The sequence below is a fragment of the Protomyctophum bolini genome (genome assembly GCF_963924005.1).
Source record: "Protomyctophum bolini genome assembly, chromosome: 16".
NCBI lineage: Eukaryota > Metazoa > Chordata > Actinopteri > Myctophiformes > Myctophidae > Protomyctophum > Protomyctophum bolini.
The window spans coordinates 26,276,570-26,303,974 of NC_137877.1; the positions used below are offsets into that span (position 1 = coordinate 26,276,570).

The window sequence follows — 27,405 nt, forward strand, 5'->3', positions numbered from 1 at the left end:
TACGATTCCATTAATTCTGATTAATTGGGCTACAATCCGATTATGATTCAAATTACTGATCATGTATTGGCATTGCATACATGATTCCCCCTCACTGTGTGACTATTAAACAAAGTGTTTTCTAATGATCCATAGTGAAAACACATGACTTGTGTCACTGTCAACTGGAAGGTTATATTTGACAACATAAAAATTGCAGAAAACTCACAGGAACATAAATAAGTCATTTTTGGTCAAATTATTTTTAATAATAATAATAATAATATTGTTTTCTTTAATAATTTAATTGATTTTTGACATCAAGTGACTCGATTATTAATCGTCCATGTCGCGGCGGCGCGATTCATCTAAGAATACATTTTATTTTCCTTGTGTACAGTCTTTATTCATCTAAGAATACATGTTATTTTCCTTGTGTACAGTCTCTCTTTCTTTAGTCGATTCATCTAAGAATACATGTTATTTTCCTTGTGTACAGTCTCTCTTTCTTTAGTCGATTCATCTAAGAATACATTTTATTTTCCTTGTGTACAGTCTCTCTTTCTTTAGTCGATTCATCTAAGAATACATTTTATTTTCCTTGTGTACAGTCTCTCTTTCTTTAGTCGATTCATCTAAGAATACATTTTATTTTCCTTGTGTACAGTCTCTCTTTCTTTAGTCGATTCATCTAAGAATACATTTTATTTTCCTTGTGTACAGTCTCTCTTTCTTTAGTCGATTCATCTAAGAATACATTTTATTTTCCTTGTGTACAGTCTCTCTTTCTTTAGTCGATTCATCTAAGAATACATTTTATTTTCCTTGTGTATAGTCTCTCTTTCTTTAGTCGATTCATCTAAGAATACATTTTATTTTCCTTGTGTACAGTCTCTCTTTCTTTAGTCGATTCATCTAAGAATACATTTTATTTTCCTTGTGTACAGTCTCTCTTTCTTTAGTCGATTCATCTAAGAATACATTTTATTTTCCTTGTGTACAGTCTTTATTCATCTAAGAATACATTTTATTTTCCTTGTGTACAGTCTCTCTTTCTTTTCTCGTGCACATCCATCCGTTCCAGTTATATATGTTCTCATATGGCTCATATTAAAAAGTGCTGAGTCGCTCCGATCATCCTCATCTCGTCTTCCTCCCTTCCTCTGTTCTCCTCCTCTTTCCTCGCTCTAAAGATACTAACTTTTTTTTGTTGTTCTCTCTCTCTCTCTCTCTCTCTCTCTCTGCAGATTTAGCCACACATGGATAGTTTAATGAATAATGGATTTGGGTTGAGGTAACTCTTATTTCTTCCACTCGCAGGCAAATACTTAAATTATCGCTGCTCATTAAATACATTTGAAAGTTGGTACAGTCGAAATACAGAGAAAGTGTGCTTTTTTTAAATACAGAGAAAGTGTGCTTTTTTAAATACAGAGAAAGTGTGCTTTTTTTGCCTCCCCACTTTTCCACGGCGCCGCGTTTGATCTTGGCCGATGTACAAAGGGAGGGAATTAATGAACAAGTCTCTGTGGGAGGGAAGGATCTGGAATCAGCTCTTAGGAAGGCGTGAACGTACATGTACAGTATGTGCATGGGTGCATGCATGTGTGTGCGTGCATGCAGGGAGCCAGTGTGTACAAGGTCTGTGTGTGTGTGTGTGTGTGTGTGTGTGTGTGTGTGTGTGTGTGTGTGTGTGTGTGTGTGTGTGTGTGTGTGTTTGTCTCGCAGTGAAAGTGGGGTGGTGAGGCGCCGATAGAAGAATATTGATGGCCAAGTCCTCCCGTCTTCACTGCAGGAGATAATTACGGCCAACCACACCGATTAGTTCTCTGATAGTGACCAATGAAGTCGCTACAAACTGACGAGGTTTGAGTCCAAGCTCAAAGATCGAGTGCCTTGATTTTGGTACTTTTTCTGTTTTGTATGTGTCTATGGAGTTAACATTACTCTGTAGTTAACCAGGTATGGTTAGAGTTAGAGTGTATTTTTGCTTTCTTCCTGAAAGATGAAAGCCTTTGAGTCAAAAGGCTGAATTGAAAATATACCATTTTTGTGACATCATAATCCTAACCAATCCCATAACCCCTCCCCCTTTATCATACAACAACAGCTGTGGGTGAAGCTTAAGTTCAACCAGGTATAGGCCTACTTAATGAGTGTGGCCACATAAAAACATACATCATTATCTACACTATATTGAAAGTTTTCTCCTAGTATAATCATAGTACCTGATTATCATGTTTTTAGGGGGGGATCACGGCACTCGTTCAGCCTGTTAGACCTGCTGTTTTCAAATAGCCAAAGTATAAAATATAGAGATCAAGAGGGTACAGTAAGTTGAGCTTGTTTATCTTCAGGAATATACAGTATTCAAGAAGAAGAAAAGGAACGGGTTCTGGACATACAAGGTTTCTACCCGACAACATTCCTTTCATTGGCAGCAAAGAAGTGCTAATTCTGTCTTGGCATTTATTCATCTTTCTTTGTGCTTATTCAGCTCCTACAAAGTCCGCTGCAGACACTGGATGGCGACCGTTGTGCGGATGCGTATCCAGACAGATCAGATTCTGTTAAAATCTGAAGGACACTTGTTCTTCTGCCCTGTACATTGTTTTTGCAATGTTGTGATGTTGTTTCTCTTGATGCAGACATTATAATAATAGGCCAGCGCCTTCGTCAGCAAAATAAAAAGACAAACAAAATCACACGATGGTCTGTGATAGCTGAGTGGTTACGGTGCGTGTCACAATGTCATGGTCTCAGTTTCTGGAGAGCGAGTCCCCGGTTTCTGCCCCAGTTAGTCTGGGGCAGAAAAGTGTGGTGCAATGTGGTGCAATATTTGCCCTGTACCTTTTCATGTATTTCGTCGTGTATTCATTCAAGTCATTTGCACAGTTTTAATCCATGGTTTATAGTAGAAAGTTAAAATAATGGAGATAGGATGTCTCTGCACAACAGCGTCGATAGAAATGTACACATTCGCCCTTAGATACTGTACATACTTAGCAAGCGAGAGAGAAAGCAGCGGACAGTGAGGCTTGTCAATGTGGTTTGTAGGGGTTGACTTTCACACTTTCCCTTTAGAGCAGTGAAAAGGTGTTTCAGTGACAAGTGGCAGGGATTTGATTAGCTTAGCAGCTATATGTCTGCTGGTCTGGGTGGTGCTATATGTAGGTCTAATGTAAGTGTACAACAAGACTTAATGTCATGTTACTGTCTGAGGCTGCCTGGGACACACACACTGCTGAGTCAATAAATCACACGCGCGCGCATGCACATGCACACACACGCATGTGCACACAAACACACACACACACACACACACACACACACACACACACACACACACACACACACACACACACACACACACACACACACACACACACACACACACACACACACACCCCTTATGAATGCACACAAACACACAGCAGTAATGAAATGTAAGGTCTTGTCTTATGTCCTGCTCCTGTCAGTCATAAAGGAGCTGCTCAGTGGACCGTGAAGTAGAACGGCTCAACAGATGCAAACGCAGTGACTTGATGGAGGGCAAGGTCAGTGTGTGTGTGTGTGTGTGTGTGTGTGTGCATGCGTAACGTGTGCGAGTATGCAACAGTACACTCGGACTGTTCCACCTTGAGCTGTGCATGTTTGTGTGCATGTGTGTGTGTGTGTGTGTGTGTGTGTGTGTGTGTGTGTGTGTGTGTGTGTGTGTGTGTGTGTGTTTGTGCATGCGTAACGTGTGCGAGTATGCAACATTACACTCGAACTGTTCCACCTTGAGCTGTGCATGTGTGTGTGTGTGTGTGTGTGTGTGTGTAGCCTTGGGGAGAGCAAAATTGCTTAGGCAGCACTTCTGTCAAAGCTATCATCTGACTTATCTGACCGTTCTGAGCTCTGATTGTGTATGCATGTGTGTGTGTGTGTGTGTGTGTGTGTGTGTGTGTGTGTGTGTGTGTGTGTGTGTGTGTGTGTGTGTGTACACGTGTGTCTGTCTGTTTGTGTGCGTGCCTGTGTGAATATATGAATGATTGAGGTGGAGACAGAATGTGTGTATATGCTTTCGTGTATGTGTGTGTGTGCCTGCATGCGTGTGTGCGTGCGTGCATGCATGTGCGTGTGCGTGTGTGTGTGTTTGTGTGTGTGTGTGTGTGTGTGTGAGTGATGGGTAAAACAGAGTCCTTCCACTCGTCTCCTCTGGCTCTCTCGTTAAAGATGGACAGATGTGGAAAGAGAATGTGTTGAAAGAAACGAGGGGAACGGGGTCAGAGAGGAGAGTCACAGTGAGGGAACTTCAGAGTGAGGAAAACGAGAGCTGGAAGTATGTGTGAGTGTTGAGTGGTCATATTTATTGATATCACAATTTCTAAACTGAAAAATAATACCGGGCCATTTTTTTCTACATATCTTTCAAAATATTTATGTTATTTTAATGTTAAAATGGTAGTGTTTTGTCCCCAACCCCACAGGTTCAGAACTACTGACGCAGGTTCAGAACTACTGACGCAGGTTCAGAACCACTGACACAGGTTCAGAGCCACTGACGCCGGTTCAGAACCACTGACACAGGTTCAGAGCCACTGACGCAGGTTCAGAACCACTGACACAGGTTCAGAGCCACTGACGCAGAGGTACAGTAAAGGAGGAAAAGATGACGACGGAAGAGAGACAGAGACGAGGAGAGAGGTGGGTGGCGGATAAGCTGTGTGTGTGTGTGCGCGAGCGCACGCAAGTGCGTGACTCGAACTTCCCAAAGACTTTACAATTAAGCGTTTGCATCATTGTTGCGGTGCGTGGCGTATCCCTCCCAGTATGCTGGTCTACAGTATCCTGCAACGGTATGGCAACCGTGCACGCCTTTAATCCGTTCAGACCTGGAACACATCTGTGTCACCTTAGCGCCTTTAACCACTTTTAATTAACATTTTAGACGTTAGCTGTAGAAAAATAGAGATCTTCAAGCTTGTAGATCTGCTATTTTTGAACGTGCAAATCTTTGAATATATATTCTTTCACAGTGAACATTTCTAACTCAAATCTTTGCTTCTGGGAACAACATATTTTCAGATGGGGTCGGCGGCCACATCCATAATTTTGGGAGTCCTTGACATGAAGAATTTTGAGAACCACTGATATAGAAAACAGAGCTTTTCAGAAAACAGTTTTTTGTAGAATCGACCTCAAGCCTTAACGGGTTAATGAGTTGACGAGGCCTCCGTACTAAGGAATCCCACTGTGTCCAAATGTGTTTCTAGTCTACAATCTACTGCAATGTATGTTTACTTTGTTGTTTTAGTTTTTTCTTCTCAGAGCTGGAAAGAATTTATAAAAAAAAGAAATATCATGGTTCGGGACGCATCTGTTTTGGTATTGGATCACCTCCTGCTCTTTGAGAAGTGATTTCCCCGATGGTTCTGTGAACCAGAATAGTTTCCCAACATTTCACCAAACAACAATAATTAGTTGAGGGAATCTGCCCAGAAATCATACTGAGTTGTCGGTTGTTGTCTTAGCCTCCCAGAGCTGAGGAGATGTGAAGTTAAACTGAGAATAGAGACTAAAGGATTTGCAACAGCTCTAGTGCTTAATTAGGAATGATGCAAGGGTAGAACTTTGTGTTTGTGTGTGTGTGTGTGTGTGTGTGTGTGTGTGTGTGTGTGTGTGTGTGTGTGTGTGTGTGTGTGTGTGTGCGCGTGCGTGCGTGCGTGCGTGCGTGTAGATATACTTGAGTTGATGCCCTGTGACAGGGCATGTGTCACCAAAACCCTTAAGCCACCATCTGTAGCTAAGCAACGAATACAGTAATAAGCCACACCATGGAGGCAACATGAAAATCACATGAAAAACATGGACATATCCCAACTATTATTGGCCCAAGAGGTTAAGGCGCGCATCACATACAGTATATAGGATCATGGTGCAGTCTGAAAGCCTGGCAGACATAATTGTCACTGTGTGTAATCCTACAGGCTGTGGGGGGAGGTAGGGTACGGGGAGTAGGACGAAGGCTCCCGGTGGGGGCTCCTCACTGGCAGGTGAGCCAGTAGGATACAACAGAGGTGACAACACACAAATGTGTGTGGGGGGAATGAATTGGTACAATGACTAAATTGGGGAGAAAGAGGGGTAAAAAGCAAAAATAAAATAAATAATAATAAATCATTGGACTGAACTGACCGTCTGATCCCAGGGCGAGGTCCAGGCTGGAACCAGCGTTGCTGCTGCTGCTGCTGGTGGCCGTGTGCAGGGTCCAGCTCACGCCTGACCTGGGGTCAGCCGACCAGCCACACAGACTCTGCTCAAAGTCACACACGCCGGAGAGGGAGGGAGTGGTGGCTGCAGGGAGAGAGAAGGACAGAGGGGGACATGTAATGAATGAAATACATCTCTGCTGTCGGGGAGAAACCACTTAACTCCAAAATGTTAATTTTTCAGGAAATAAAAATAATAATATATATATATACTATATAGTTAGATAATTTTCTTTTTTTTCTTCAGGAGATGAAGAAAACCTTATATTTTTAACAATGCAATACTGCCTCGTCAAAGTTGGTATTGTGGCTTTACATATTGTAAATTACTTGCATGGTGTACAAGCTCAAAATGCGACGCGAAGCGACGCATTTCGGGCTTGTAGATCTGCTACTTTCGATATTTCTGAATTTGAATGCTGAAAAGTAACACATTTGGACATGTGCGGTTTCCACCTGACAGAGTGAATGAAGAGAGAGACGAACAGATCAAAAGGGCAAAAGAAAAAGATTACATTCGGCGCCAGCTGGCTGGCTGCGTGACTCATTCCATTCTATTACGTCCAGTTCTGTGCAACACATTAAGGCCAGTACTGCTGAGTTATGCTTCATTTTATACATCCGTGGTGGCGCGGTAATAGCGGATCCACGAGCTCCCCACAGCGCACCACAGCGCATCGCATTGTGAGTTCCTCGCCAATCGGCTACTTGCGTCGCGCGACACCAACGTGCGGTGAAGTCTAATAAAGCAGGCTTGACGACCGGACACACAGAGTGCTCTCCCCGAGTTCTCCCATGTCACCCTATACTCCAGGAAGTCTGCCAGCTGATCCAATCACTTTGATTCAGTGCCCTCACTCCGACATGTGGCCACCAGAGACAGGTTTCCAGTGTGTGTGTGTGTGTGTGTGTGTCTGTGTGTGTGTGTGTGTGTGTGTGTGTGTGTGTGTGTGTGTGTGTGTGTGTGTGTGTGTGTGTGTGTGTGTGTGTACATGTGTGCGCGAACATTTATTCCCATTGTAAAGTGAGATTTCCCCGAAACAAGCCCACTGGGTCTTGGTTATAACAGACTTGAAATCCCCAAGAAGCCAACCAGCCAGCCAGCCAGCCAGCCAGCCAACTATCTAAATATCAAAAACCTTGGTCTTTTAGTCTTAGTCAACAAAATGAACAGTGCATTTACCAGGCCTCATGGGGGCGGTGGTCTCCTCCGCAGGGGGCAGGGTGGGGGTGGCAGTATCAGGTATGGTGGTGGTCTCTGAGAGGAGAGAGAGAGAGAGACAGAGAGAGAGAGAGAGAGAGAGAGAGAGAGAGAGGAGATAAGGGGAAGAGAAGAGCAAACAAATGTTTAATTGTCCCCTCCGTTTAATTCAGCCTGACAAGCGAGTATACTTCACACACCAGTGTTACATTACCGGCCTATCAGAGACACCAGTGTTACATTACTGGCCTATCAGATACAGCGGGTAAAGATACGAGAGACACCGAATAGGACAGAACAGAACCGACATTTAAAATGCTAGCAGTAGTTCAAACGCATTCGATCCGCATGAGAAAAGGCCCCATGCATCTTCCCACACACTCTGCTGGTTCTGAGGACTGGACTGGACACAAAGGCTTTGAAAATATAACCCAGTCCAGATGCTCCCGGTCAGTGGTGTCTTTATATTTATCTCCAAGTTATTGTGCATGTTCTCCTCATACTGCAGATATTTCACAACCACCACGTCAACCACACCAAAACATTATCGTTGCTCTCAGCTTAGAATCCTCTTATCGTCGCTGTCGGGAGGAAACCACCTAACTCCATTTCTGACGTTTTTGATATACATATGTTTTCATAAATCAGTGCTATTGAACAGCCTTTACGTCTGTGTGTTGGATAAAAAAGGATTAAATCCAATGAAAAGTATTTTAAAAAAGCGCTTTGGACAAAAAGTCTTGACTCCATGGGACCCTCAAACTGTCTGCTAAAGCAACTAACTCCACCTCTCCCCCTCTCATGCAAGTAATTGACAATATATGAAGTCACATTATACCAACCATTACCTTTGATGAGGCAGTATTGCATTGTTTAAAACAATAATAATAATCTTTATTTCCTGAGAAATTAACATTTTGGAGAGATGTAACTTTCAATTGAAAAAAAGATAAATTAAATAACCTAATCTACAAGCATTTTGAGCGTTTCTGCCCAACATCGACGGTATCCCTGTTTATTCTTTATGCATGTTTTTGCGGTGGAAAAAACTATAGATACGAAAAACAATGTGGCAAGTTGACGATGAGGTTTTCTAAAGTTTCAAGTCCAGGAAGATGTGTGTATGTAGGCCTACTGTATGTGTGTGTGTGTGTGTGTGTGTGTGTGTGTGTGTGTGTGTGTGTGCGTGTGTGCGGTGTGACAGGACCCAGGTGGTGACAGAGTGAGCCGAGGCAGGCTGGCGGGGCTGGCACACGGCTCAAGTGCCACCACGCTGCTCATTGCACCCGCCGACGCCTGGCATCCATCAGTCGCCTGGGGGCACGCACACACACACACGCACGCACGGCTGCATACGTGTACTGTTCACACAGACGCGCGCGCGCACGCACACACACATGTACAATATGCAACGTTGCGGTGATAGATGTTGCACTCACACTGACCTTGACACACAACAGCATGGAGCCAATGTATGATAGATCTCTTACACACACACACACACACACACACGTACACACACGTACAGTGCAGTATGTATCATATACACAGCGACAAACGCACGCAAACACGCACGTACAGAGCAGTATATATCATATACACAGCGACAAACGCACGAGCGTGCGCCTGCGCGCGCGCACACACACACACACACACACACACACACACACACACACACACACACATCGTTTGACGTCAGTCACAGGGCCTTTCACTGCAACCCACAGACCTTCTGGTCTTAATAAGCGGCTTTCTACTGGCGGCGCACATTCCTTAAACAACCCTGAACACTTTACCAGCTGTGTGTGTGTGTGTGTGTGTGTGTGTCTGTGTGTGCGTGTGTGTGTGTGTGTGTGTGTGTGTGTGTGTGTGTGTGTGTGTGTGCACGTGCCTCGTGCATGCTTATGTGTGCAAGCGTCCCATAAAGGAGTTAATAGACAGTGTTGTGTGTGGTCGTGCAACGATAATAGCTGGAGCTTGTGGCTCTGCTACAGTATGTGTATTTCACATCCCAGCATCGCTCCTGTGTGTGTGTGTGTGTGTGTGTGTGTGTGTGCGTGCGTGCCACGTGCTTCACCCCACAAACCTCTCAGCACGTCATCCATTCCATTGAGCTTCTCTCTATCTCTCCCCTCACTCACTCAGTCACTCACACTCTGTCCGGCCGGCACCCCAATCATCTAGGCTTTCGTTCCTTCTCTCTTTCGTTCATTTTTTCATACTTTCAATTCTTTATTTATCTTTATTTATCCCCCCCTCCCCCCATCAGAGCATTGCAATTATGTCTGCTGTTCCACCATTTTGCCCTCCATACTGTAACTCACTCTCTACTTTTGGTCTGTTTTTTGGTCTTCTCTTCACTCACATTACTGGAAGCATCTCTCCCTCTCTCCCCTCTCTCTCTCTCTCTCTCTCTCGTATTGTTCCATGTCTGTTCTAACCACCAGAGTTCAGTAACTCGTCTTGTTTGCTTTTTCTAGATGTTTCCATGACTCACTTGGCTGCGTGAGTGGCGTGCGTGCGTGCGTGCGGAGAGACTGCAGATACAACCCGTCGTCCATTGGTGTGTGTGCTGAGTTAATTTAAAGATGCAGTAGTACTGCTAAGTGTTAAATATAAATGATATTCTGGGGCCTGTCTGTCCAGGTCTTTAGTAAACAGAAAATGCAATTTTCTGTTCTGGATACCAATTTGATCCAGTCAGGAAAGAGAACTTGAGAGCTACAGAGAAATGGAGAGACACCCATGTTATTGCATTTATCATTATTATCAGAATATAGAGCTTTTTGTTTTAATCCAAAAAAATATCACTTGATTTGTTCTTTGCCTGTGTGTGAGTGTGAGTGCATGTGCGCTCAAGAGCTGTTTATAGGAGAGTTTGTTTACAGAGAAAGTATGCAGGATTATTATGGAAGACCAAATTCACCAGCCTTACATTCCCTAACCCACACATGCACGCACGCACGCACGCACGCACGCAGGCTACATTAAGGCATGATAAGTGGGTCCCAGCTGCTGGTGGTTTTGACATTAAGCCAGTTTAATTTGATGCCCTTTACCACCGTAATTAGCGCCCCATATAGAGGAGAGCAGAGGGACGGGGGAGACGAGAGAGAGAGAGAGAGAGAGGAAGAGGAGAAAGATGGATGAGAGTAAAGCAAATCAATCTCTCTCCACTCATCAGAATGTTCTTAATTAGTGACTACTTAACAGACGGCTCCTGTCCACAACCTATAACCACTCTCATCATCCTTCTCATCCCTCTCCCCTCTATCTCCCTCCTCTCCCCCTCTATCCCCCCCTAACTCTTTTTTTAAACATAAATCTTGCCTCCTGGGGGTCTTTTCAAATGGGGGTCCGCGGGCCAAAAATAACAGGTTTGAGAACCACACTGTTCCATGCCACTCCTCTCCTCTCCTCTCCTCCGCTGCTATACAATCTGTTCTGCTTTCATTAGCCACTTTCACTCCTCTCTGCCTTGCTTGGGGTTGTGGGACAACCCCCCCTTTCTCTCGGGTCATCTTTCTTTCTCACTTCTGCACATCCACCAGCGTTGTCCCTATAGTCTCCCAAATGCACAGAGGAAACCTCCAAATATTAAACACTAGCGCAGCGGTCTTTACAGCATGGAGAGAGGGGGAGGGATAGAGAGACAGAGAGAGAGAGAGAGAGAGAGAGAGACGTGGGTGGCCACTACACCACACGGTAGGCGCTATGCACTGCAAAGTGTTAATTCAACTCCTTGTGGGTCCATTTTTACTACACTTGGTGAAGTAGGTTATTCAGAGACACATGGTGTAGACAGACAGACAGACAGACAGACAGACAGACACTGAATAAGATATAGGACATATAACTAGATCAATCCTTACATCTGTATTCAACAGGCCACCCATTAATACTGCAACATGCAGCATCATGCCCCATGACTCTGTTTCTACTGTATACCTGTCTGTCAATCACTGCCTCTGTCCCTGGCACGCACATGCACGCATGCACGTGCACATATGCACACACTCAAACTGAGAAGCCACGGGTGCTCAGTTAACCTTTGTATATAGGCCTACCACACACACACACCACACACGCACACACACACACACGCACACACACACACACACACACACACACACACACACACACACACACACACACAGAGAGAGACCTAGGGCCTCATTGTGAAGCTGCTGACTGAGCAGTGTGAGGCGGAAACACAGGCAGGAAAACTGTTCAATTATGGAGAGAGCTTTGGGTATAAATCTACCACCGTCAGCCTAAATAATGACTACTGACACTACGCTGGGTGTGTGTGTGTGTGTGTGTGTGTGTGTGTGTGTGTGCGTGTGTGCGTGCGTGCGTGCGTGCGTGCGTGCGTGTGAGTGAGAGTGAAAGAGAGAGAGAGCACATGCGTGACACGTCCACTGCTCCACATAAGCGTATGTGCGTGTGCGTGTGTGTGCACGTGTGTGTGGTTCCATGTGTATGAGTGTGAAAGGGGGATTTCCTTTCCGTAATTACAGATAGATTGACTGAGACGGAGATTGTGTGTTCTTCCGATAGCAGGGACCTCCATTGAGTGGTTAACACAGTCCTTTCTAGCCAGCATACCCGTCAGGTACACACGCCACTTCCAGATGGGGCGCGGGGGGTCCCCTGTCAAATACATATGAATCTGGGGGTCCTTGACAAGAAAATTTGGCTATAGCCTCAATAAAGTTGTAGAACATCCATTGACCTACAGAATACAGTGCTGTTGAAATGGCACCATGCTCAAGTCACACTTCAAACTCCAATCTTTCCAGCTGCATACAGGAATGCTAGCTGACAATTTGCTGTCAGTGGACATTATTCTGGGTGGCTTTATGAAGGGCAACCGTTGGCTAATCACACACGGTCCGAGTAATTTTCTTTACATAAACATGTAATTTTCCCAAGCTTCCCAAGTCAAGCTTCGCTATGAACTGCAAAAACAAACAGCAGGAACAAAGTTGAAATACTGTAGGCTATTACACGCGTCAAATGGGGACATTCCTTCGAGGAGAAACCTCTTTGGATGGTGAGTCGAGTTGATAGCAGTGGTGGAAAAAGTAGAAAAGTAAAAGTCCGAAATTCAGAATGTACTTAAGTAAAAGTACCAAAGTATTGGCATCAAAATGTAGCCTACTTAAAGTAGGCTACCAAAATAAAAAATATACCTGTTATGCAGAAGGTCCCATTTCAAGTTTTGAATGTATACAAATCTTTGATGCAACGCATTGTGAGCTTTTAAAAAAATCCGTAATGAAGTGGTTAATGTATGTTTTGTAATAATAATCAAAAAAGTTTTCAAATTAATGTAGTGGAGTAAAGGGTATAGCTAGAAGTGTTGATCTAACAATTACTAGTCTACAGTGGGACGGTCTGGGTGGGGAAAATTAGTTATTTATGGCAGGAAACCCTTTAGACAGTGAAGGAATAATTGTACAGTTAAGCCACAAACAATGCTGACTGAAAGTGACTCGCATGGCTGTCAGTGGCAGGTTGGTGGCAGGTTGCAGGTCAGTGACTCTGTTGTTGTGTAGCCAGTAGCAAGTGTGAGTAGCCGCGGCGGCCTGTCCGTGCTCTCTCTCTCTCTCTCTCTCTCTTAGCGCTCCTGCCCCTCTCTCTCTCTCTCTCTCTCTCTCTCTTAGCGCTCCTGCCCCTCTCTCTCTCTCTCTCTCTCTCTCTCTCTTAGCGCTCCTGCCCCTCTCTCTCTCCGTGTCCTCCCTCTCTCTCACTAATGCCCAGGGCCAAGTGCTGCTATGGAGACAGGCAATATGAACGATTAATGGAAGAGTATGAATGGATCTGGCACAAGCGCTGTTTAGTCTTTCAATTAATTGTTTCATTATCCTGAGTTCACTCTCACGGTTCATCCTGTCACATTATTATAGCTGTGCATTATTGCTTGCTTGTTTGCTGGTGTGAAATTGCTATAACATAACTGTAAAAGCTCCCCAAATGTGCGTGTTTTAATGGATAAATCTGCCAAAAACCTGCCAAAAAAAAGGAAATGTGTGCATGACACGTGCATGTGCATGTGCATGTGCACGGGACATAGCACCTCATAGCTCCATTGCAAATATCTTATAACTTTAGTTACTTTGTAGATTTTGAACCCCTTCAGCCCTGTATCCTGTATATACTTTGGATATTTGAAAATAGCAGATCTTCAGCTTACAACGTGTTCTTGTGAGCTTGTAGATCTGCAATTTAAAATCTTTATACATTTTTGAAAACTTGTAAAACAATGTAATGAGTACTTTTGTCTTCAGTCAGTCAATAAAACACCAACAAAACAATGTATGTCCTAAAGGGACACATGTAGTGTTGATTTATTTTTGTATTTTTGTCGTGGTAAGTTCAGTGTGGCTCAAAGTGCTAAGCTGTGAAGTGTACAGTAGCAGTTCAGTTCAGTTGTTGGAGCGAGATAGGTCTTTATACCGGAAAGCTTTTGACAGCGAGTGGCCAATTAGTAGAAATGTGCAAACGCAAACGCTGCTAGGATCAGGATCCAGTGTTTGTGTCTCACGGTTAGTTCAGGGCAGGCAGGGTGAAAACAAGAAGCTGAGCTTACTCATACTAATACATGTTATACGTGTTTGTGTTTTTTGTTAACGACACAAAAGCATCCAAACTTTTTTTTTTAATATATTTTTTATCCCACGATTTTGTAACCCATTTTTCACCCCTGTGTCAATCATCTAATGTGATCCTGGGCTCTACACACCCTCCGCCAACCTGGGGAGAGCAACGGACTTAACTCATGCTTCCTTCATGCTCGAGTGTCCAAGTTGCTCCTTTACACCTGACAGGGGGGAGTTTCCCTGGTTGGACGTAGCGCGTGGAAGGAACACGTTATTCCAACCAGTTCCTTTCGCCAACCCCGCCTCGGGTATGGGCACTGATGACGTGGAGGAGGAAACACGCCGCCAGCACCCACAGCACCCCGAGCGGGAATCGAACCCAGGACCTTCTAGCTGTGAGGCGACAGCACTACCAACTGTGCCTCCGTGCCCCCCAAAAAAAGCATCCAAACTAAATAGCAAATATCTGGACACCTATATGCAAGGGTGTCGCGGGGGTCCCGATGACCATCTTTGCTGTGTGCCACTCCCCATCTCTCTCTCTCTCTCTCTCCATTTCCTGTCAAGTCTACAGTCCTATCAATAAAGGCATAAAAGCTTTTTTTAGCTTGTCAATCTGCTACCTTCGCGATACAGGCTTTAGTTCCAACATACTATTGGTCTGAGTGTCATTAGTCCGACAGCGTACCTCACACCCTAACCTAACAATAACCGTATGCACGTTGCAGTGCATGTCCGGCCGCATGTCCGACCGCTGTTCCCGCATGTTGGATCTTTGGTGTGTCGGATCTGCGTGTGCATCCCCTACCTTTTCTGTTTGAGTCCTGATTATTTTTTAAACCTAAACCTAAAGCTGCAGTTAAAAATAAAATCAAACAACTAAAAGAAGAGAACAGAAAGGTCGCGTCAGCCAGAGCAGGAAATAAGTGAGTGAACAACTGGATGGGAAAAGTCAGGAGCCAAACCAAAAATATTTACACAAGGAAAAAACATGCACGCACACACGCATGCACGCACACAGTATGAACCTGTGCCCGATGCTAAGCATTTCCATGTGTGATACCTCATTCAGGGAGGAAAAGATAACCAAACTGTCCACCAGAGAGGGAGGGAGGGAGATAGAGAGACAGAGAGAGAGAGACAGACAGAGACGGATAGAGAGAGGGGGGGAGAAGAGAAGGAGGGAGTGAGGGACGGACGTATGGACGGGAGAGTCTTGATACTTGACCATATTTACATTTCCGTTGGTGTTACACCACCAAACACTGGACAAACCAATAAACTGCTCCTCGTTTTTCAAACCAAAAAGTATAAATCATTTCTTCCCCCCACAGAAATGATTTCCAGGAATTGGAGGGGAAAAAAACACCACCACCCTTGACTCTCCCTCTGACACTCATGAACTGTGACATCTGAGTGCATGTCTGTTCAGTTGTTCAGTGTCTGGAGTCACAACGAGTGATGATGATGATGACCAGTGGTGGACAGCTTTATGAAGGTGAGGACAGAAACAGCATCAGTGGGAGAGAAGACAAGACAAGGACAGCTTTATGAAGGTGAGGACAGAAACAGCATCAGTGAGAGAGAGAAGACAAGACAAGGCAGATCAGCAAGGAGAAGAGGAACAGTCTAGATCTGAAAAGTAACTTGTAACAAAAGCTGTCAAAACAATTGCAGTGTAGTAAAAATAAACAACATTTGCCTCTGAGATGTAGTGAGGTAGAACTTAGAAGTTAGAAGTATACAAGGATTGGAAAATGGTAAGACTCGAGTAAAGCAAGAGCGCCTCCAGAACCGTACGGCACTTGAGTAAATGTACTTAGTTACTTTCACCACTGGAAAGCGGAGGGCGGCAGGGGTAGAGTGGCCAGTAGAGCGGCCGGATGGGAACCGCAAGGTTACATCCCTGGCTCCCCAAGAGTTAGTGTCGAAGTGTCCTTGAGCAAGACACTGAACGCCTAATTGCTCCCGATGTGCATGGTTTCCTCTGCCATCGGTGTGTGTGAATGTGTGTGTGTGTGTGTGTGTGTGTGTGTGTGTGTGTGTGTGTGTGTGCGCGCGTGTGAATGGGTGAATATAATGTGCAGCGCTTTGGATAAAAAGCGCTATATAAATGCAGCATTTACCATTTACCAAGAGGACTGAACAGAAGGAGAGAGTGAGTGAGGGAGATGGAGTAAGATGTAGAGGGGAGCAGCTCGGTAGCTTTGGCAGTAGACTGGAGTGATTACATTCTTCTGATGGGGAGGGAAGTTCGGGGAGGTGGGGGGGGAAAGCTGAAGCCAATAGCCCCCACCCCACCCCGACACACACACACACACACACACACACACACACACACACACACACACACACACACACACACACACACACACACACACACACACACACACACACACACACACACACACACACACACACACACACACACACACACACACACACACACACACACACACACACACACACACACACACACACACACACACACACACACACACACACACACACACACACACCTCCCTCCTTCCCTCTCCAACTTTTTTCCGTTCCCCTCTCATGCATTCGTGCCCACAGCGGTAAAACAGCAGCTAGGTCTCGCTGGGGGAAGGCTACTTTCAAAATGTCATTTGTTGCGCCTCGCACACGTTATACTCGTGATTTGAGTTTAGAACTGTCTCCAGTGAAGCAATGGGCCCAATACATGATTATGCTAACTCAATTACATCAATTTACAGTTTACCATTTAGGGCATTTAGCAGACGTATCTCCAAAGTACGAGATCAGAGGATGGCATGGCGTGCACCCCAGTCAACAAATGAAATGACAGGGTAAAATAGAGATGCCACGTAGAGTGCAAAGAAAAACTATTTAGTGCTTCAAAGAAACCAAGATAAGCAGGTAAACGTCAAACCATAGCGTCTGTCTAAACATAAAGAGACATGGTGCCATTTACTGTCAGTTAGTGTTCCACGGTTTTTGTCTCCATCCAATCCAATCCATCGTCAAAAAATAAAGGTAAAACAGTACCCTCCTTTCCTTTGAATTTGTTTGTTTGACGTTAGTCAACAGTCTGTCTGGAGAGACTATAGTCTCCATCAAACTAGTCTGTCCGGAATAGTATACAACTCTTCTATGAATAACATATCGGAGCTATGCCCTTCACAATAAGTTAGTGTGGAAGAATGTTTACTTTGCATACATAATAATCATCGATAATCCTATCCTTACCGCGTATGTTGTACCGAGGAAGAAAATATAAACCTTTCCCAATTGGATCACTTGATTTGATTATACTTTTGTCTTAATCAGTAACACCAGTACAGTACATCTAACGAGCCATTATTATTTTTTCTCTTTTAGTTCACTGAGGGGTTATTTCTCACCGGCGGTGTTGCACGTTGAAAAGTGCCAATATATAAGTTTCGGTGCACATGCACATAGTAGGGGAGCCTATCACTTTCCGTGATTTTGGAATGTTAATTTCTGGAGACAGGTATATCTTGATTCTTGGGGTTACCAGAATGCCAATGTCTCCAATTTTTTATGTCGGTTTACCCGCAAACCATGCTATTCTCTGAGAGAGAGAGAGAGAGAGAGGGAGAGAGAGAGAGAGAGAGGGAGAGAGAGAGAGAGAGAGAGAGAGAGAGAGAGAGAGAGAGAGAGAGAGAGAGAGAGGAGGGAGGGAGAAGGGGGAATGGGGCAGAGAGATAAGTGGGCGTCACCAAGACTACAGCCCACCAATCACATGGCTGGAGCCAGGCCACTGCACACATGTGAAAGCTATCAGCAATGTTGGACTTGGAAAACCCACGCATGCACGCACGCACGTACACACACACACACACACACACACACACACACACACACACACACACACACACACACACACACACACACACACACACACACACACACACACACACACACACACACACACACACACACACACACACACACACACACACACACACACACACACACACACACAAGCAAACACACTCATTCATAGGCCCGACACACAAACACAAACTAAGTTGGCTTTGGTTTTGGTTGGGTTTGGCTTTAACCACCTCTACAATGTTTGAGTACAACAGCAGCATCACTGTGCAGGCTTTTGTACTGCAGTTGAAGGCATATTGCTAAAACAGAGGTGCATGTGTGTGTATGTGTGTGTGTGTGTGTGTGTGTGTGTGTGGGGGGGGGGTTGTTTGTGCATGTGTGTCTGACTTGCATGAAAGAGAGAAGGCTGTGTTGTTGTAATGGTCACTGCACACACCCATATGAACTGCAGCACATGATTGAAGACAAAGCTGGAGTTGGCAGCTCTGAGCTACCAGCCACTGGGACTAAACCAACTCTCTCTCTCCATCCAGCTCTCTCTCTCTCTCTCTTTTTCAATTCAATTCTCTCTCTGTGTGTGTGTGTGTGTGTGTGTGTGTGTGTGTGTGTGTGTGTGTGTGTGTGTGTGTGTGTGTGTGTGTGCGTGCACCTATGTGTCTGTGTGCGTGAATGCATCGACGTGCGCCTGTGCACGAGGGCGTGCCTGCCAACTAGGTGTGGAATGAGCGAGAGGAGAGGAGAGGAGAGGAGAGGAGAGGAGAGGAGAGGAGAGGAGAGGAGAGGAGAGGAGAGGAGAGGAGAGGAGAGGAGAGGAGAGTGCAGCAGATGTTGGGATAGCTCTGATGTAAAAAGCACGAGCGATCCTGGCAGCTTGAAATGTTATCCGTTCAAATCCAATATAGCGGGTCAGCAGAAGTAATTACATGTTGCCTCCACACACAGCTAGCGTGGATGATTAGAACGTGTCCTCCGCAATAACGTTGTGGTTTAATTGGACTGCTGTGTCCTCGTCAATGGTATTCTGGAAACAGATACTTCGCTGTCGGGTTATGGGCAATATGAGGTTTCCACCGGACAGGGACGAATAGTGAAGGGTTGTGTTGTGCAAAAAGAATATTAAACGTAATCCTTGCGGTGCTAACGATGTTGATAATCTTGTATAATAAATGGACAAGCAGCAGGTCAAGGAGATAAACTGTAAATAGTCAGAAGAAATATATCTCGGCTGTCTGGAAGAAACACCAAAATTATTTTTTCAGGAAATGAAAAAACATCCAGCTCAAGTGGAGTTAGGAGGTTTCTGTTGAAGTACTTTTTCTTTCAACAATGAATTGTTGATTGATATAAGCGCTTTTTAAATGAAATACTTTCCATTGTTTTTTTGTTTTTGTTTTTTTTAACCAACACACAAAGGGTATGCAATAGCACTGATTTATGAAAGAAAAAAATTATAATAATCAAAAACCTTAAAAAGGAGTTTTTATTTGTATTTTTATTATTATATATTATTATTATATATTTTTTGCCATTTTAACTCATGTCCCCTACTTTGTTTGCATACATCGGCAAAAACATATTTGACGTACACTAGTAAAGTACAGTACTGTATTAGGGCTTAAGTGGATAGAGATGGCAGATTTGTCTTGGAAACACAAACACGATGTGTTGGCTAATGTGTGTGTGAATGCTCTGAGGAATTAAACATTTAGCATGCGCCGACGTACTATTGTTGTTTCATCTGGAGACGCTCAGCTCTCGGCCGCGCACGCCAATGCAATATTTTGGTAACAATTTTGTCTTTGGCACCATCGCTCTGTTGGTGGATGAACGTTTGGTTCAATCATGCGATGATAAGTGAGGCTTGCAAAAATGATTTGTAGCAGCATGTTTACTATAAACCTAAACCACAAGTCTTTCAATAACAACATCTTGCAAACATCTCGTGGTGAATGCCTCCCTGATTGGAAGTCATTTATTGGTCACTGCACGTTCCCTTGTACGCTAATGTAAAGAAAAGCTTGTCATATAATAATGTATCATTTGCCAGATGATGCAGCATTTCTTCTCCTTTGAGTGATTAGAACAGTGAAAGAACATTAGACCCATTACTGAGTAGCAAAAAAACGTTCTATTGCTTTCTATGTGATTGTTTATAATGATGATGAGATTCTATACTCATTTCTGGGTCACATGCGATCCAACTAATGCCATCTTGGCTGGCTTGGTATGAGCATCTAATGACGTCTTGCTGGCTTGGTATGAGCATCTAATGACGTCTTGCTGGCTTGGTATGAGCATCTAATGACGTCTTGTTGGCTTGGTATGAGCATCTAATGACGTCTTGCTGGCTTGGTATGAGCATCTAATGACGTCTTGCTGGCTTGGTATGAGCATCTAATGACGTCTTGCTGGCTTGGTATGAGCATCTAATGACGTCTTGCTGGCTTGGTATGAGCATCTAATGACGTCTTGCTGGCTTGGTATGAGAGCGTAGAATCTTGGGACTAATTTGGCTGATGGCGTTGCTCTGCTTTCTTGCTGATAGATAAAAACTTGGAGCGATGAATAGATTAATGTATGCATCACTTAAATCTTATTGTGTTCAAATGTTGTGAATGAAGGCATTCAAGGAACGGCACGGCGTCTGGAAAACGTTTGTTTCTTCTCTCTGAGTAATTGATTTGCTTGAAGTTTGAAGACATGTCAAGCTGAACTCTTGGCCATACACTAAATACATACACGTAAAAAACATCCTTACATTGTTGATAACCCCCACCCCCCCCTTGACATCCAATGTTTACAGTCGATGATTGCTTCTAAACTCATATCTGAGATTCATGCTAAGCATTTACAGCTGTGGCTATAATATTCATGGACGCGTGAGTGGACTCCGAATCCCTGGGCATTCATTTACCTCAGACCCCATTTGGTTACATCCGTACACACTCAAAAGTTAAGTTAACGCACAGGATTTGACTGTGTGGGGGACGTCAGAGGAGGTCAATTAGTGTTTAATATTTCATGGTTTTCTTTCTGGTGATAAGACTGTTTGGGGAGGAAAAGACAGACGTGTCAAACTAATGTCTCTGGCACAGGATAATTAGTTGCAGTGGTGGAAAAAGCACTCAATGTGCAGAATATCCCATTTCATCTATACACATCTGAAAATAGCAGATCTACAAGCTCACAATGCGGCACAAATGGCCAAAATATATATATACAGTACTAGGTCTGAAGTGGTTAATGTATGTTCTGTAACTAGTAACTAAAGTTTTCTAATAAATGTAGTGGAGTGAAGTACAATATTTGGATCCGAGATGTAGAAGTAAAAGTATTGGAAACTGGAAATACTCAAGTATTGTACACTACAAATACCTCAAAATGTTACAGTGCTTACCAGTGTTGGGTGTAATGGCATTATAAATAACAGCGTTATATAATGGGTAACGGAGAAACCTAACGAGTTAGTTTGCTCCATTTAAGACCTATATTTATGTATGTATTTATTTGCACTGGTAAGCTGCAGTTCATTTTTTGCTTAGTTTTTTCTCGAGGGTGGCTGGCAATTGTCGGTAACGCAAAATAACAATAATTTAACAGCAAGTAAATGTACTTTCCACCACTAATTAGTAACGTGGCCTAACCCTGTGACCTACGCTTACCTTTTGCCTCCTGACTCTTCCTGACGGCGCCTCGTGGAATGAGACACATGTGCTATAAAGATGCTTTCAGATGCTGTGTCAGCGGATGAGCGAGAGAGAGCTTGTTGCTCAGCCCTGTTGACAGATGTTTGGAGTGGAGGGGGAATGTGGAGCAAAGGTACAATGTAGACGCTGTGTTTGTGTATTATAGCACTGCAGAGCAGTGTTTCTCAAACGTTTTCATTTCAAGGACCCGAATAACTGAATAAGTGTCAAAACTGGAACCAAATGGACCTGTAAACTAAAGGACCATATGTCCATGTGTGTGTCCGCCCTCCCCCAAGGAACCCTGACGGTCCCTGGACCACACTTTGAGAACCACTGCTGCAGTGTACAGTACAGAACTAACTGGTCGTCCCTTAGTGAGTATGACTTTCACCAGTAGAGGTCCCTGTTTGCCCTAGTGTGTGTGTGCCCGCATATACAGTAAGGCTGAAGTGGTTACTGTACTTTTTACAATAATAATCTAAATCTACAAAGTAACTAGTAACTAAAGTTTTCAAATAATAGTAGTGGGGTGACAAACAAATGCAGAGTAGAGTCGTCTACACTGTCGCCAGCGAGACATTTTACCGCTGTATACACTTCCAAATCCACAACAGCCCAGTAGTGGTGCAGTGAGATCATGACATGTCACTGTCACTGTGTGTGTGTGTGTGTGTGTGTGTGTGTGTGTGTGTGTGTGTGTGTGTGTGTGTGTGTGTGTGTGTGTGTGTGTGTGTGTGTGTTGTTTATCCATGGCCTCCAGGGTGGGGGGTGGCAGTGACTGTGCGCTACTGTGCGTGTGTGTAACGCATTATGACACACGTGCGAACGGGAGAGATTGGATTTGTGTATATTGGCTGCGGTAACGGCAATGATGTTCATTTAAGTAGGAATAGAAAAATAAAAAAACATTGCTATCATGTACTAATGCAGAGATTACATCCAGGAGGCAGACATCTGGCACGCAGACACACAATATTATACTGTAGACCAGAACAGCCGGCAGAGTGTGTGTGTGTGTGTGTGTGTGTGTGTGTGTGTGTGTGTGTGTGTGTGTGTGTGTGTGTGCATGTGCGTTCCTGTAACACAGACCAAAACAACCTCCACACAGCTGGGTAGCAGACAGATAATAACCACCTACTGTATGCAGTGGTGGGAAAAAGTACTCAGACATGTTTGTTTACTTAAGTATCAATACTGCCATGTAGTCTGGAATTCAAATTTGACTCCAGTTATGAAGTACAAAGGTATTTTCAATAAGAATCTACTTAAAGTACCAAAAGTAAAAGCACTAATCATTGTGCAGAATGTCCCATCTACAAGCTCACAATGCGTCGTGAATCGTGATGCTTGACAATAGCCAATCTACAAGCTCACATTGTGAGCTTGTAGATTGCTATTTTGTATATTGTATTATTGTCGAGCAGAAACCTCTTATCTCCATATCCTTTTTGTTTCATATTATTAACGCCCTGCTTGATAATGCCACAGCACATCATCACACAAAAGCATCGCGCCTCGTTTTCAGCTTGTAGATCTGCTACTTTTGATGCTTTTGAATTTGAATCCTGAAAAGTTTCAGTTATGGACATTCCAACCGACAGAGACTGGTTTTAGTTCTAGACGACATCCAGGTTTGTGCGAACACACGCACAGTTGCATGCACGCATGTGCGCACAAGTACACACACACACACACACACACACACACACACACACACACACACACACACACACACACACACACAGAGTACTGTGCTGCCTGATACAGAGTGCTGCTGACAGGTCATCAGTGTGGTGGGCAACAACCGGCTTCCTGTCCACTGGGACCAGGTACGTGTCATTTCCTGTTCCTTCCCTCACCTGTCACATCCTGTCTAACGCACCAGGAGACGATGCCACTCAGAGGAGAGAGACCATGAGGACATACAGGAGAAGAAGAGGAAGGGAAGAGAAGAGAAGAGAAGAGGCACGAGCATAGATGGTGACATCATGGAGAGGGGAGGGGAGAGGAGAAGGGATGCGAGAAAAGAAAAGAAAGAAAAGAAAAGAAAAGAAAAGAAAAGAAAAGAAAAGAAAAGAAAAGAAAAGAAAAGAAAATAAAAGAAAAGAAAAGAAAAGAAAAGAAAAGAAAAGAAAAGAAGAGAAAATATTTTTCTGCCAATTATGCCATATATGATTAACAAGATGCTGTATTTATTTTAAGTGCAATTATGATTATGTGTACAATTACAGTATATTATTAGAAAAAAGGCTAGGAAGAATAATGCAGAGATGTTGACACAGGTGATAGGTTAGAATATCAACTACAATTTGCAGCTTGAATGCTCTCTGCGAGCAAAACAAATACACTGCAACAAATAGTGAAACTAAACAACATCCACACTAAATGAACGCGTTTGCCACAGAATGGTAAATGGTGCATCTAAGCAGCGCTTTCATCCAAAGTGCTTTACATAGATTGGGCTTTACATTCACCCACATTCTCACACCGATGGCGGAGGAAACCATGCAAGGCACCAACCTGCACATCGGGAGCAATTAGGGGTTCAGAGTCTCAGCTCAAGGACACTTCAGCACTAACTCTGGTGGAGCCCGGGATGGAACTGGGAACCTTGCGGTTCCCATCTGGCCGCTCTACCAACCACTCTACCGCTGATACTAATGTTACCTCACTGGATACTATGGCCCACGAGTGACATTGGAAACAACGTGATTGATTTCTGGTCAGCTGGAACAGAACAGATTTAACTCATGTCTGACCCATGTAGGTCTCAGTGATCGACGGTGCATGACAGACTGACCACAGAATCAGATATGTCGCATGACTACCACTACCACAGACAACAGCCTGCCTAATCCCCTGTGGTTACACTCAACGGCAACATGCTACTAACATGATAATAAAGTCTGACCGCTGTGCCTACAGTGCAGTACAACCACACACACAGCTGGCCATCGCAGTGAAAGTCCTCTGACCTAGACGGCCTAATCTCTGGCTAGACATGTAGCCATGCCCCCCTATAGGGCAAGCTGATTAAGATACGCACACACACACACACACACACACACACACACACACACACACACACACACACACACACACACACACACACACACACACACACACACACACACACACACACACACACACACACACACACACACACACACACACACACACACACACACACACACACACACACACACACACACACACACACACGTTCCCATATAGGCTTATACAGTACACGTCACGTGTATGACTTGCCCATTGATGTGATGGTGGTACAGTATGAATGTAGGCATTTGCTTGATTTAGTCTCAAGCTCTTAATTGTGACTGCATGGAGTCTGTCTCATTGCTCTCCAAAAGCCCTCGAATATGTTGGAATATGATTAATGTACTCATTGGCAAACTATTTATAAAATGCACAGACAGACTTAACAAAGTATGACATTAATTTACCCAAAACAATCACACAAGTGTGAAGTGAGCACATGACATCACGAGGGGCATTCATTCACTGCAGCTTCACTGCCACTATATATAAATTATATATATATTATATACGTTACGAGACATGAATGCAGAGCGTTATTTTTTTATAAAACGTAGTCAGTCACGAGATGTATTTATGTCAGCCACATGGCGTCTTACGTCGTCATTTAGTGCCCTAAACAAACATTAAAAAGACCATAGACTTGGCCTGTTTTTGTTTGTTTCTGACATTATTTTTTTGGCTCACTCACTGTGTTTTGTTATGGTTGTCCTCTAGCTCCAGTTAGCTCATGACATTAGATTCTGTTAGCTTCCGTGTTGCGGCGTTCAGAGTATGGGTTTTTATGCCGTTCAGACTATCATTGGTTTAGGAGGCAGCCAATCATGACTAGGTCGCTAGAAAGTTCACTAGGAGGCAGCCAATCATGACTAGGTTCGCCACTAAAGTCTTCCTTATGGTCGTCAGTAGTGGTGGGTGCAAAAACCAAGAGCATAAAGACGTGAACATGGAACATGTTCTTACCTGGCAGGTCACAGCCCAGGACCTCCATCCTCATTCCTATCCCAGCAGGGGACCATCTCTCTGGGTACACTCGGATGTACTGGGCCGCCAGCTCATCGAACCGCCGCACCTCCGGGGTGTCATAGTGACTGTTGCCCTCGAAGATCTGACAGAGAGAGGGGGAGGGGGAGAATGGACCGTTAATAATAGACATGGTTAAAAACGGTCCACTGAAAGATGTAGACGTCTGTGAAAGCAAAAGAAAGTTATGTTTTCCGGCGGAGTCAAGAGTCTCCGTTGAGTCAAATTATTGGCTTAGGAATGCGACTAAAAGCAAACAAAGAAATAAAGTAATTTTTGGGGGTGAACTATCCCTTTAACAACTCAACTTAACCCAAGCAGTCAAGTCGACATAGCCATCTGAGCAGCCATCAGCTAGATGAAGCTTAAACTGAATCTCCCCCATGAGACTATAATGTCTTTGTCTGTGAATGCTAAATCTGATCATAGACCAGCTAGTGCCGGTTTTACTAAACAGACACAAGACAGCGCTAACAAGCCGATAACAGCCAAGAGAGGCTCATCCTTTGAACTGTATAGGTTTATTCTCAGGAGCTTCTGGCAGAAATAGCTCGAAAAGCTCACAGAACATCCCTGAAAGGAGACGAGAGACTTTGAAAACATCAGGTAATGTTGGCACGCATAACACGAAACTTTGGACAAAAATCGTTTCATTTCGTTCGCTTCTACAATTTGTGCCATTTCTTTAAAAAAAGGAAGAAAGAAAAAAACTTGTAGTACATTTCCCAGGATGCTCGCGTAAAAAGAAAAGATGAAAAGAGAACGGGATTTTTTTACCAACAGCAGAGGACTCAGTAGTACCATTAAAGAGCTTTTTTCAGAAAATGACTACAGAGTATAAAAAGCGCCCTGTGTGTCACACTGCATTGGACAGCCTGCAGTGGTGAGTGGCGAAGCAGAAAAGACATTTTTAATTAACACCCATGAGAGACAAGGAAGAGGGAGAGAGGAGGGGGTGGGCGGGGGGGGGGAGATGAGACAGAGAGAAGTGTGGTGATTATACTGAACGATCATCAGAGCAGAGACTGTAATAAATTGGCTTTGCTTTCCCTCCGAAATTGACATGGTTGAGTGATACTAGGATGAAGAATCAGTGTGTGTGTGTGTGTGTGTGTGTGTGTGTGTGTGTGTGAGTGGGGGGGCTGGGTGAAAGACAGTTATAAATAAACAGAAAATGGAAACTGATATAAGTGATTGGTGTGCGTGTGTGTGTGTGTGTGTGTGTGTGTGTGTGTGTGTGTGCGTGCGTGCGTGCGTGTGTGTGTGTGTGTGTGTGCGTGCGTGCGTGCGTGGTGCTGGAACAGTTTTTTATTCTCCATTTTTTAATTTACTAATGCTGAAGTATCAATACTATATTGATACTTTAGCCGTAGATGCTACCGTAAATGTACTGTTACAAGTAGAATTCACTGTGTTTCAGATTATATTTTGATGCTTTTGATACTTTTTATGCTTTTGTACAAAAGCATCAAAATAAATGTACAGTACAGTACCAAAAGTAAAAGTGCTTATTTTGCACCACTGTTGTGTTGTTTTGTTTTGATTGTACTGTTCCACTTTTTGCTTTGGCAATGTAAACGTATGTTTTCTCACGCTAATAAAGCCCTTATGAATTGAAATTGAATTGTGTGTGTGTGTGTGTGTGTGTGTGTGTGTGTGTGTGTGTGTGTGTGTGTGTGTGTGTGTGTGTTTTCATGTCTTACCTTGGCGTATCCAGTCTTGCTGTCAGTGATGTAGGTCCACTCCTTGCCTGT

The 27,405-nt window shown here is 44.0% G+C and overlaps 1 protein-coding gene across 1 annotated transcript in view; it reads right to left on the reverse strand.

The window, feature by feature from the left end:
- LOC308331195 (neuropilin-2-like) overlaps window positions 1–27,405 on the reverse strand; it is a 136,787-nt gene that overhangs the window by 32,415 nt on the left and 76,967 nt on the right. The window contains 4 exon segments of the mRNA XM_080786443.1: window positions 6,160–6,318; window positions 7,417–7,491; window positions 25,592–25,736; window positions 27,355–27,405. The exon segment at window positions 27,355–27,405 is cut by the window's right edge and continues 123 nt beyond it. Of these exon segments, the coding sequence (XP_080642569.1) occupies window positions 6,160–6,318; window positions 7,417–7,491; window positions 25,592–25,736; window positions 27,355–27,405 (430 nt within the window).